Here is a 13947-nt window from a genome sequence, read left to right on the forward strand (position 1 = left end):
AGTTGATCTCATCATAATGGATTTCAGCGAAGCGTTCGATGTGGTCCCTCATCAATGCTTACTCGCTAAGTTACATCACATCGGCATCAGAAATAACATTAAAGACTGGATCAATAGTTTCCTCACACAGCATCAGCAGACAGTCATCATAGATGGTGAAAAGTCTACCAATTCACCTGTTACTTCTGGAGTTACCCAGGGAACAGTATTGGGCCCGGTATTGTTTCTTATGTACATTAACGATCTCCCGGATGATTGCATCTTGTATCGCGAAGTTTAATCCCAAAGTGATTATGACATTTTACAAAGAGACATTAATTCACTGTGCAACTGGGAACAAACTTGGGAGCTTCAATGCTTCAAAATGCTTCACCATGCATACGTTACACAAGAAGAAACCAGTCATTCAACAATACAAAATGGTACAAGAAACCGATCACCATCCTTACTTTATAGGAGTGGAATTGTCAAATGACCTTTCTTGGTCCAAACACATTAACCAAGTTAATACTGAGGCAAATAAGATCCTTGGCCTTTTGAAGAGAAACCTGAGATGCTGCGACGACTTTCATTCTAAACTTGGGAATTTGGGACTCCCACAAACAAACCTACATTGAAACAGTTGAAAAGGTTCAGCGCAGAGCGGCACACTTTGTCTACAATGCCTACACGCGTGAGACCAGTGCTCACAGTACTCAGCTCCTCCATGAACTTGAATGGGAAAATCTGGCCACAAGCCGCCAAAATGCTCCTCTCACCATCATCTTTAAAGAATTAATTCGCTGGCAACATCAAACATTACCAATCTCAAGTTCACAACTAAAGGCCAAATTGATAGATTAACCAGAAACAATCACCCAAATAATCTCAAGAAAATCAATATCAACAAAGACTGCTATAAACATTCACTCTATCCATACACCATTCCGGGATGGAACCTGTTACCTGCCGACTTGAAGACAACAGAAAACCTGAAATACTTCAGAACTCAGCTTGATACAATTGACCTCAAAGAACTCGCTATAGGACGGCACACTTTAATTCGGCAGCTGCATGCACGACAACACTGCACGTTTAGATAGCTATACCAGGCGATTTCATGCAGGATACGCATTCTGAAGGTACTGAAGCTCTGCCACTGTCATAAGGAGTGTAGTGATGGGCGAAGTCAGTCTGACCATGCTGACGAAAGCTCGATAACTTGTTACATCCCTAAGAGTGTCATTAAGCTGTTTTTGTTGAGTGAGTCAACGATGCCAGTATGCGTAATGATCTTTAACCATACTGCGTGATGCTGAATCCAGCGCTGAATTTGGTCTATTTGGATGCGATGCTTGATGAATTGGATTTCTAACAACTTTGAACACTGAGCAGTTCTTTCTGAATGCAACATCTCTTCTACTGTCATAAGGAGTGTCATGAAACACTGGCGAAGTCATTCGATTTAGATCATGTAAACTAGAACGAATCGATGCAGGTAATGTAATCGCATTGTTGAGATTGAATACTGGGTTGTCAGCTGAGGGTAATTCCCGAATGTCATCATGATCTCTTGCATCAATTGATTTGCTCTTGGCATCCTGTTCATCTGCAGTCTGAGCGTGTTCTCTGCAAGGATTTTTGATTGGTACAAATAACATAAGGAATACAGGCAAGAAAACAAGTCCATGTATGGCGCCTATGCTGATAACAAGCACCATTGTTCTGAAGAAAGTACGATAGATGTAAGAAAAGCTTCCTGATAAGACACTGACTGCTAAAATAGTCGATGTAGCTCCTTGAAGAGTTGGTGCGCCAAGGGAGTAGAGCGCAAAAATGGATCGCTCTCGTCGAGTTTTGGCTGATGACGATACAAACGCATAAGTGATGTGAGCCGAGTAGTCTACGCTGAAACCTAATGCCAGAATAAGGCTTAGCATTGAAATAACATCTAAGGATATATTCCAGATCGACATATACCCTAATATACCTATAATGGTAGATACAAGTGATATAGTTACGATGATGGAGCATACTGGGTGTGGAATTAACAACAATGAAATGACGAACATTGCTGAGATACCAATACTAAGTGTTAAAATCGTGTTTTGTCGAATAGCGATGAATTGTTCCATAATCCATGGAGCGTACCCATGGTATGTTATAAGTTCTAGATTAGAAGTATCCAAAACTTTTCGAATTTCTAAGAACATATTACCTAAACGTACAGATGTAACTAAGTTTTTGCCGATCACATAGAATCTTGAGCTTATTATGGAGCTATTAGTCGAGTCGAAGATGATATCAGGAACAAATTGTTCAAACACTGGAATACTAAGAAATTGTTCTCTAAGAACTTGCAAAAACGTTTCCTTAGATGGGTTGGTAATGCCGAGGAAATTTAAAAACTTCAAGTATTCTCTAAGCCATGATATACTGAGTGAAGAGTTGTAGAAGTATTTGCTGTCTTCAAGTTTCGCCATAGTGTTTTCTAATTCCTCCTGTATGTCAGTGTCCCAATACGACAGTTCCTCAGTGGCTACTATTGACATATCTGGGCCGTATACTTTGAAGTAAGACTCCTCAACTCGATAATATGCATTTAGATACGAGTCATCGGTACCAACAGTGGTCAAATCTAAACCTTCCTCTAAAGTTGTAAAACCCCATATTGCAACTCCAAGGTAGCCAAAATATAGAAAAAGTACTACAACTGCAGATACCCAATGCGTGATGAAGGGTCCGTAGTATTTCTTAAAGAAGATCATCAAACATGAATCAGATACTTTACCATCATCTTGTGAATCAACAGATGACCCACCAGCGCAAAATATGTAATAGGATTTAGAAGGTGCTTTTTTCTTGGGCAAAACTTTTCGCAACGTAACTGCATGTCGATTCTTCTCCTCTCGATGACCAATAATGACCATGCAAGCAGCAAAGAATGTGATCATATAGATATATGCAAAAATAACAGAGACTGCAGCGTACATACACATGAGACGAATGGAGTAAAACTGTGATATGCATCCTATGCTAAATGCTAGAATATCTGTAATGGTAGTAATGGTGATCGACAAGGCTGCTTCTTCGAGGGTTTCTTTCATGCGCTCTTTGGTAGATTTGTAAACACTTGTTAAACGCCAAGCGGATATCATGATGAACATATCATCAACACCAATTCCTGAAAGAAAAGCATACGGGAGATCAATTAAGAGCCTTTAGAAATGCTATCCTTTTGAATACAAACGTACAGAATGAAGACCTACAACTCACAATTTTTAATTAATGTCCCTGGAATAAAAACTCTATGGAATGAACTGACCATTTGCATGAGAAACAGCTTGGCTATCAAGATTGAAGCCTTCGGAACATCCGAGCATTCAGAGTAGACAAGTTCTTCATAAATGCAAGATGCGTACACCTTTTTGTTAAAGATTGACAACTACCATTACTTAAGGAATCGGATAGCAACATTTGCACATTATTTTTTGTGGGACCTGAGAGCACATCAGACACACCAAATGCATTCTGAGTACGAGGAATGTCCTTTATATTAAATAATTTTGATTTTTTTTGCAATTCGAAATATAATAAGGCTAATGATCAAAAATTGATGTTTTCGATATTTAATAGTCTTCGAAGTAAATTTGATAAATCTAATGATATGTATTGAAGATATACATTTTTGTATACAAATGTATATCTTCAATGCCAAAGGTCAACATTTTCAAATGATGGACGGCTTTTCCTCCCAGCTACATACACTTGAAGTACATATCATTAGCTTTATAAAATTTACTTCGAAGACTGTTAAATGTTATTTTAAATAAGTTGCCATAAAATTTGTATCATATCGCGAATTTCAAAAACTGAATTATTTGATATTATCAGGTCATTCCTCGTATTCAGAACGCAATTTAGTGTCTGATGTGCTCTCATATCACACAAAAATGCCGTGCAAACGTTACTATTTGGTAATTCGAATTTATCGTCTGTCAAGCAGTATATTGACACCGTGACCTTCAAAACTGAAGGACTAAGAATATCATATAGGCCTAGGAGTCAAAAACATTACAAAACATTTGCGCATGTTTCCTATTTAATTAAGGAGTTATATGGTACCAAAATAGGTCCAAGGTTAATACGTTTATAATACATCGAAGCCACTTGCGGTTCGACTTACCTTTTAGGTGCTTCAGAAAATGAATAGTTTGCACTATCTGCGGCAACGCCCAAAAAGAAAACATTGATATATGATGGGACCTTTAAGGTTGTGACGTGCTTTTACTTAATCATGTTTTGTTAACTTACCAAATATCAAAAAGGGCATAGAGCCAGCTACATTTGCATAAGGTACTCCAATAAAGCTAAATAATCCAAAGCTGCACACCAGTGCCAATCCCGCAGTAAGCACACCTAAGCAAGCCAAGATTGGTTTGGTTCGTACCCAATCAAAGGAAACAGCGGAAAGCACAGAAAATGTTACAATAACAACGCCAACAGTGGCAACTAAATCAAAGGTTACCGCAGAAGATTCATCAAGTTCTAATTCAAATGAGTGCGATATTTGTCGGAAAACAATTATTTTGTCTGTTTCGAAATCTTGAAGAGCACGTAGGAATTGTTTCTCCCACAAGAGTCCCTTTTCAAATTCGTCATCGGTGTTGTATCTCAAGTTATATACGAGTTGTATAGCTGAGGCACTCATAATACGACCATCTGTCGTGAAGAAGACGCCTCCAAGTTGTGTTCCTAAGAAAAACGTCTCCCCAGTTGGTAAGGAAAACACGGGGTACGTCAACGAAGTTGATAACACATTTTTAGCAGTGTAATTCAGGAGAACAAGAAGCTCATTTTCGTGACATTTGTTTTTCCATTCAATACACAAATCGTTAAATCGGTAATTTTCACCTTGAAACTTAAACGTGGTATCCGTAATCGTTTCATGCAATCGCAGAACTTCATTCAATACTTGGACAGTGAGGACATTACTGCCTATATTTGGTGTTATTATCACTTGTCCCCAGATGCCTATTCTAGTTTTGTGTCTTGCTAGCATGTCTTCGTCGACGACGTTCGAGTAAACATCTTCGATATAAGCACGGTTTCGGCGTGAATAAGTTCTCTCAGGGCCATACAAAGTCTCTGGGTCGCTTTCTTTGCTGAAATGCGTGAAGAGTCCAACCGATAGGCCAGCAGTTATCAAAATTGGGACGATGAAAAATGGCCAAGGTTGCTTGGCAACCATTCCTCCATAGCGATAAAATAACCATTTTAAAGCTTTTTCAATGCAGTCGAATTTCATGCTCATGCGAGTAGTTCAAGTCAAAGATGTGCGGCGTTTTCGGCGGTTTTGCAGGCATACTGCACACCAACCAACGATTTATGTGGAATCCGGATGTGGAATGACACCAATTCGTTTTAAGGGGTCCCATAGCGACCTTTTCAGGTTAGCCCCTGTTGAAAAGTGAAATTTGACCTACACCAACTATCATGTGTGAGAAATGAAATGGGTCAGTATATATGTCATATATTTAAAAGAGTCCAAGAGCAGAAATATTTGGTGTCAAACCACATTTGTATAAATTTATTTGTCATATATTTGATTTGTTTGCGAACTTTCATATCTGGTAAGATTTTGGGGCAAATTAGTGAAAATCGGTATCTTGCACATTTTTCATTAAAGAGAATGTCAGAAACAACCGCTGTTGGACATTTGGCATACATACATACATAGGCAATAATTTTCCGTATGGTTTTAGAAATAGCGCGTTTCACAATGTATGTTCCAGTACACTTAATTCAGTTTCGTCCACCATTTTACTGTTTTCTATCAGTTAAGTTTACACATGTACTCGCAATAAGAATAAATTTTTCACAATGGTACTGGTCAAAAGTTCTTTCTGATGGTCGGCAATTCGTCCCAAGAATATGCCGATTAGGTGCGCAAGTCGTTCAAGTCTCTCAGCTTCACTCTTTCCGATGTATTTTGGTTAATGCCCAAGTTTGCACTCAATAAGTACAGGGGAGTGTTGCCGAGCGGTTAAGGCGTTGGTTAAGGCGTTGGACTGTGAATCCAAGGGTCCTGGGTTCGAATCTGAGTGGGTCCACTTGAGCTCGGCTGTCTCTTTGTGTCCTAGAGCAAGGCACTTTACTCTACTTGCTTAGTGCTTCGGAGGGCACTTTAAGCCGTCGGTCCCATGTACATTGTATTTTCTCACATTAATGCAGTGTGCACGTTAAAGAACGTCACATGCTATTCGAAAAGAGCAGGGGATCACCCCGGTACTGTTGACTGTACTTCAAAATACACTCATCTACTCTAGGTTCCAGAGTAAAAAAAATAAGTACAGCTTGTCTGTACGCAGTGCGATAATACTCATACATATGAGGGAGGCACTAAAATGGAAGAAGAAGAAGTATAACATAACCCAAAACATAATTTTACGTAAGCTGCTATTGTCACTTGTTGGGTGACAAACATCGGTTTATGGGCTCTTACCCGATATAAAAATTCAACAAACAACATAATGACATGTATTAAAATAACCCGTTGCATTTCTCACGCATTTGTTAGTTTAGGTTATGGTTGCTTTTCAACAGGAGTTAACATGAAAAGGTTGCTATGAGACCCCTTAAGCAAAACCTCTGAATAAATATGAAACGGAATAATTTTTACAATATACGTCATTCGATAGGTCCCATTGTACTTAATTCAATCTACATGGGTCACCGGATCCTCATGATAAACATAATACCTACAATGAACATTGTCAATCGTGTTGATATTTGAAAGTTCAAAACCCATGACAACCATTGAAATACTGATAATAACCATACTGTGTTAACAGGAATATTGTGCAGTGAAATATTTCCTCAGCTTTGTTAGTTCGTTGTTGATTTTTCTTTTGAATATGTTTGACGTTGAAATAAAATTTACTGTGTACAAAATAATGCTTTCAAGTATTTAACGCATTCTTCTATGTGCAAGATGTTTGCAATTTCTGTGCACAAAAAGTATGATATTAATGGTCAGTCAAAACAGCTGAAATAATGCTCGATATTATTTGATAGTAGAATTGTTAACAAAATAAGTACAAACATTCCCCACATAATGCGGCCATGACGTCATAATGTGAGGGCGCCCATGTAAATTTGGAAAATGCTGGCTATGTACCCCGGCTATGTACAAACTAGGCAAATCTGATTTTCGGCTAAGAATTCTACAAAATTTACCGAATTTTCTCCTAAATATAAAAGGAAATGCTCTTGTTTCACCCATCTTATGAATACAAAGTCAGTAGCTCTTGGAATAATTCCACAAGCGCGAAATGAAAATCATTGAGGCCTTACCACCACCACCCCCTCTATGGTCATCTTTGATGGCCGGTCCTACCCCCGGGTAAGGTGCTGTGGTAAAAATTACATCACTAAAAATGAGCGCAATGGATGGATCTACGATTAGCTTAGGTCGTTTGGACGTAAATGCGCGCGTTTTTTTTATGACGGGTAAAAAATCTTAGGGTCTTATCTTAGGGTTTCGTAGTTCTAGGGTATAAAGGCACTAAAACTAAATTACAATATAAAGTGGTCGATATGTGGAGTGTCTTAGTTTGCATAATTTGATACCTCATTTAGCACAATATGTCTTTATTAGCCCAAGTTATACCATTTGAATCACAAAAGTAGAGTTTCGAAAATGACCAATTTGATTAATAGGTAATTTTCTCTTTCAGGGCGATTCCCGCCACCTTGTGTAACAGACTCAATATGTACAGCGTGACACTTTACTGCTCCCTGCACTGTGTTCATATTTGTCATTTATGAAATGTTCCCTTTTTCTGTCATATTGGTATAAGCTATATAAAGCAGTTGCTGATAATAACTCATTCATTTTCATGAAATCAAGTAATTCTGTCATGACGTGTCCATTATCCTATCGACGACATCGTCTCCTAGCGTGTCTGAGCATGGTTTCCGAATTTGACTTCCTTGTTTTCCTCGAGTTCCTTATCCCGGGGACAAATAACTACCAGGTTCTGGCTTGTACTTCATCAACACCAATATCAGCAGTAGATAGCTACTTCATCAACACCAATATCAGCAGTAGATAGCTACTTTATCAATACCAATATTAGCAGTAGACTTCATCCATACCAATGTCAGCAGTAGACAGTGGACTTCGGTTGTATATATAAATGCGCATATATAAATGCGCACGTGACATCTACAAGTCGCCATACCGTATTAAACGATATAAGGTACCCGGATGTACATAAACTCCCCGTGCAAAAATATAGGGGAAAATGACAGGTCGCAAGGAAAATTGCTTTTGCAAAATAGGGGCATTGATTGCAAAGGGTAAAATAACTTGACCCGAAAGATAAACTCTTTATTAACGTTTTCCATCACGGAAAAAAAAATTAACTACGGAAAAGCTAGATATACCTGATTTACAAACTTATATTTCATAGTTGCCGTGCTAAATGGGCGTGCCAATTGGCCATATCTATGACGTAGTGCTGGTTTCATACTATCATGCTGCTTGCCGCCGACCGGCGTGACACACGCGCATTGTAGACAAACAGACACAATCAAGACTTGTGAATGGCTGATAAGTCATGCCTCTTGTCGCAACGGCATGAAAGTATGAAAGGGACAAGGTCAGAACTGTGCAGGCGGCGGATGACATGATCGAGCCGGCAACTTGTGAAACCGCCCGGCCGTATGGCATTTTCCAATATAGAGGGTATTCATTACTACGTCATTGGTGTGATTGCTCATGCATACAATTCCTCCACATTTTTTTTAGCTTATTCATGAAAGTGGCCTCTTGACATGATATAGCAGTAACCTTTATGTCATTAGTGAGGCCCACTTACAATGTTCAACACAAAGTGAACAATGCTATAACTTGGAGGACAAACAAACGAATACCGCCAAATTCGACTGATGTACAACGTGGGAAGCTATGGGGAAATTGAAGACTCGCTCTCTGATCATGCATGTGTTTATGGTTCGGTTAGCGGTAACTTAGCAACTCTCATTCCGCTTGGGTTTATTGCATACACTCTATAGTCGGTTAATTTTGTGGGGTTCATTATCGAACCCCAACGGTTTTAGCTTGTATTTATATTATTTATCAACATAGGCCTATTTGTTTGTGATATTTCAAGCGTTTTAAAATTTCAAAATAATCCCATTAAATTACACGGTTGACGATGAAAATTTACTGAATTTAGAGAATGCAATGCGGCCACCACCTGGAACTGTGGTCGCAATCTCAGTGATTGACAGTGAGGTAACACGAACATGGCACTGGCCATCTGGTCACGTGCGCATTTATATATGCGCATTTATATATACAACCGAAGTCCACTGGTAGATAGCTACTTCATCAACACCAATATCAGCAGTAGATAGCTACTTCATCAAAACCAATATCAGCAGTAGATAGCTAATTCGTCAATACTAATATCAGCAGTAGATAGCTACTTCATCAACACTAATATCAGCAGTAGATAGCTACTTCATCAATACCAATATCAGCAGTAGATGGCTACATTTTGTACTTCATCAAAACCAATATCAGCAGAAGATAGCAGTTTCATCAACATGATCAATACCAATGTAATATCAGCAGTGCGGCTACTTCATTAATACCAATACCAGTAGCAGATAGCTGAACATGCTAAACGGTTCCAAAAAGTAAGTCCCCTAAGACATTTTGATATAATCCAAAAACTACTTAATCAAACTCTCTTGTTTTTAAGTCTGGAACATAGACTGATTAATTATGCATCAAGTGAGCATGTTTTGTTTTTTTACATTTCATCGTCTTTATTGAGAATACAGCCGTGTATGACATTTTCGACCAAAAACTACACAGACCAATTTGTGTTTGTCAAATATTCTATTTAATTGAATAATTCAATCAAAAGAAGCTTTGATTTTCATAATTTAAGTCATCTTCAAACACTGGTGATGTCAATCGATGATGCGATAAATCATGTAGCTATTGTAAAACTACATGTAGAATGTGCCGCTGTGGGTAATGCTACCTGTTATGATCTCTATTTGCACACATTGATGTACTGCTTTTGAAGATACTGGGTTATCAGTTGATGGTAATTCCTGTTCATATGCATTCGCATTCTTATCTTGTTTTTGGCAAGGTCTTTTGATTGTTACAAACAACATTAGAAATACAGGCAAGAAAATGAGGATAATTCCCGAATGTCATCATTATCTCTACTTAAATAAACTGATTTATATCTCTTGGCATCCTGTTCATCTGCAGTCTTAGCGTGTGTTCTGCAAGGATTTTTGATTGGTACAAATAACATAAGAAATACAGGCAAGAAAACAAGACCATGCGTAGCACCTATACTGATAACAAGCACCATTGTTCTGAAGAAAGTACGATAGATGTAAGAAAAGCTTCCTGATAAGACACTGACTGCTAAAATAGTCGATGTAGCTCCTTGAAGAGTTGGCGCGCCAAGGGAGTAGAGGGCGAAAATGGATCGCTCTCGTCGAGTTTCGGCTGATGACGATACAAAGGCATAAGTGATGTGAGCCGAGTAATCTACGCTGAAACCTAATGCCAGAATAAGGCTTAGCATTGAAATTACATCTAAGGATATATTCCAGATCGACATATACCCTAATATACCTATAATGGTAGATACAAGTGATATAGTTACAATGATGGAGCATACCGGGTGTGGAATTAACAACAATGAAATGACGAACATTGCTGAAATACCAATACTAAGTGTTAAAATCGTGTTTTGTCGAATAGCGATGAATTGTTCCATAAACCAAGGAGCGTACCCATGGTATGTTATAAGTTCTAGATTTGAAGTATCCAAAACTTTTCGAATTTCTAAGAACATATTACCCAAACGTACAGATGTAACTAAGTTTTTGCCGATTACATAGAATCTTGAGCTTATTATGGAGCTATTAGTCGAGTCGAAGATGATATCAGGAACAAATTGTTCAAACACTGGAATACTGAGAAATTGTTCTCTAAGAACTTGCAAAAACGTTTCCTTGGAGGGGTTGGTAATGCCGAGGAAATGTAAAAACTTCAAGTATTCTCTAAGCCATGATATACTGAGTGAAGAGTTGTGGAAGTATTTGCTGTCTTCAAGTTTCGCCATTGTGTTTTCTAATTCATCCTGTATGTCAGTGTCCCAATACGACAGTTCCTCAGTGGCTACTATTGACATATCTGGGCCATACACTTTGAAGTAAGACTCCTCAACTCGATAATATGCATTTAGATACGAGTCATCGGTACCAACAGTAGTCAAATCCAAACCTTCCTCTAAAGTTGTAAAACCCCACATTGCAACTCCAAGGTAGCCAAAGTATATTATAAGTACTACAACTACAGATACCCAATGCGTGATGAAGGGTCCGTAGTATTTCTTAAAGAAGATCATCAAACCGGAATCGGATACATTGCTATAATCTTGTGGATCAACAGATGACCCACCAGCACAAAATATGTAATAAGATTTAGAAGGTGCTTTTTTCTTGGGCAAAACTTTTCGCAACGTGATTGCATGTCGATTCTTCTCCTCTCGATGACCAATAAAAACCATGCAAGCAGCAAAGAATGTGATCATGTAGATATATGCAAAAATAACAGAGACTGCAGCGTACATACACATCAAACGAATGGAGTAAAACTGTGAGACACATCCTATACTGAATGCTAGAATATCTGTGATGGTAGTAATGGTGATCGACAAGGCTGCTTCTTCGAGGGTTTCTTTCATGCGCTCTTTGATAGATTTGTAAACACTTGTTAAACGCCAAGCGGATATCATGATGAACATATCATCAACACCAATTCCTGAAAGAAAAGAATACGGGAGATCATTTAAGAGCCATTAGAAATGCTGTCCTTTTGAATACAAACGTACAGAATGAAGACCTACAACTCACAGTTTTTAATTAATGTCACTGTAGCAATAACTCATTTGGAATAATGAAGTGATTTTGGAATAATAACTCTATGGAATTAACTGATCAATAGTCTATGATGAGAACCAGACCTAATGCATCGACTTAATGCCAAGATTGATATTTAGAGTAGCTTTTTCGTCAAAAATTGAAGATATGTACACATTTTGGTAAAGATTGACAACCACCGTACTTGAGTGAATTTGGTAATTCGAATCTATCATCTGTCAAGCAGCCTGGATATTGGCACCGTGACCTTCAAAATATCATGAGTCAAACACATACAAAGGATTTTTGCATGTGACCTGTTTATTTGTGGAGTTATATGGTACCAAAATAGGTCCTAGGTTAATCCACTCCGATTTACAATAAATTAAAGCAATTGTTTGACTAGGTTACTTTTTATGTAATTCTGAAAATGAATAGTTTGAACTATCTGTGATGTCGAGTTAGTACGTTACGGAAGGCAACGTGAAAAGGGCAACATTGAAATATGATGGAACCTACAAGGTTGTGATGTGCTTTTACTTGATCATGATTGGTTAACTTACCAAAAATCAAAAAGGGCATAGAGCCAGCTACATTTGCATAAGGTACTCCAATAAAGCTGAACAATCCGAAGCTGCACACCAGTGCCAATCCCGCAGTAAGCACCCCTAGGCAAGCCAAGATTGGTTTGGTTCGTACCCAATCAAATGAAACAGCAGAAAGCACAGAAAATGTTACAATAACAACGCCAACAGTGGCAACTAAATCAAAGGTTACCGCAGAAGATTCATCAAGTTCTAATTCAAATGAGTGCGATATTTGTCGGTAAACAGTTATTTTGTCTGTTTCGAAATCTTCCAGAGTACGAAGGAATTGCTTTTCCCACAGGAGTCCCTTTTCAAGTTCGTCATCGGTGTTGTGTCTCAAGTTATATACGAGTTGTATGGCTGAGGCATTCATGATACGACCATCGGTTGACAAGGATACGCCTCCAAGTTGCGTTCCTATGAAAAGTATCTCACCAGTTGGCAAGGAATACACAGGGTATGTTAAAGGAGTGGATACAACATTTTCCGCAGTGTAATTCAGGAGAACAAGGAGCTCATTTTCGAGGCATTCGTTTTTCCATTGAATACACAAATCGCTAAATCGGTAACTTTCACCATCAAGCGTAAATGTTACATTCATAATCGTTTCATGCAATCGTAGAATTTCATTCAATACTTGGACAGTGAGGACATTACTGCTTATATTGGGTGTTATTATCACTTGTCCCCAGATGCCTATTCTAGTTTTGTGTCTTGCTAACATATCTTCGTCGACAATGTTCGAGTAAACATCTTCGATATAAGCACGGTGTCGGCGTGAATAAGTTCTCTCAGGGCCATACAAAGTCTCTGGGTCGCTTTCTTTCCTAAAATGCGTGAAGAGTCCAATCGATAGGCCAGCAGATATCAAAATTGGGACGATGATAAATGGCCAAGGTTGATTGGCAACCACTCCTCCATAGCGATAAAATAACCACTTTAAAGCTTTTTCAATGCAGTCGAATTTCATGCTGATGCGAGTAGTCCAAGTCAAAGACGTGCGGCGTTTTCGGTTTTGTATATGCCGACTGCACACCAACCAACGATTTGGTACATGCGGAATGGTACCAATTCGTTTAAAGGGGTCCCTTAGCGACCTTTTCAGGTTAGCCCCCCGGGGTTAGCCCCTGTTGAAAAGTGAAATTTGACCTACACCAACTATCATGTGTGAGAAATGAAATGGGTCAGTATAATGTCATATATTTGATAATATATATGATTGGAGGTCATTGGTGTGTTTATTCCAAATCAATGTAAAAGTAGAAAGGTTGGCAATAGGATTTTATATATGATTGGTGGTCATTGATGTGTTTATTCCACATCAATGGTCGCCAAACAAAACAAAGAAGATGAGCTTCTCTGATATTTTATAATGCATAAAAGCATTATCCATCATTGAAGTATTATCGTT

At 38.4% G+C, this 13947-nt stretch overlaps 2 protein-coding genes across 2 annotated transcripts; both read right to left on the minus strand.

Moving 5' to 3' along the window:
• Positions 1-698: 698 nt before the first annotated feature.
• On the minus strand, positions 699-5434 carry LOC140147946 (patched domain-containing protein 3-like). Its single transcript, XM_072169739.1, has 2 exons — positions 4294-5434; positions 699-3163 (listed from the first exon to the last, which is right to left on the minus strand). The coding sequence occupies exons 1-2, from the start codon at positions 5291-5293 to the stop codon at positions 1248-1250; spliced, it is 2916 nt and encodes a 971-aa protein (XP_072025840.1). The 5' UTR covers positions 5294-5434; the 3' UTR covers positions 699-1247.
• A 4616-nt stretch (positions 5435-10050) lies between these two features.
• On the minus strand, positions 10051-13700 carry LOC140147612 (patched domain-containing protein 3-like). Its single transcript, XM_072169388.1, has 2 exons — positions 12513-13700; positions 10051-11851 (listed from the first exon to the last, which is right to left on the minus strand). The coding sequence occupies exons 1-2, from the start codon at positions 13504-13506 to the stop codon at positions 10182-10184; spliced, it is 2664 nt and encodes an 887-aa protein (XP_072025489.1). The 5' UTR covers positions 13507-13700; the 3' UTR covers positions 10051-10181.
• Between the last annotated feature and the right edge of the window lie 247 nt (positions 13701-13947).

The sequence above is a fragment of the Amphiura filiformis genome, chromosome 3 (assembly GCF_039555335.1).
Source record: "Amphiura filiformis chromosome 3, Afil_fr2py, whole genome shotgun sequence".
Classification (NCBI taxonomy): Eukaryota; Metazoa; Echinodermata; class Ophiuroidea; order Amphilepidida; family Amphiuridae; genus Amphiura; species Amphiura filiformis.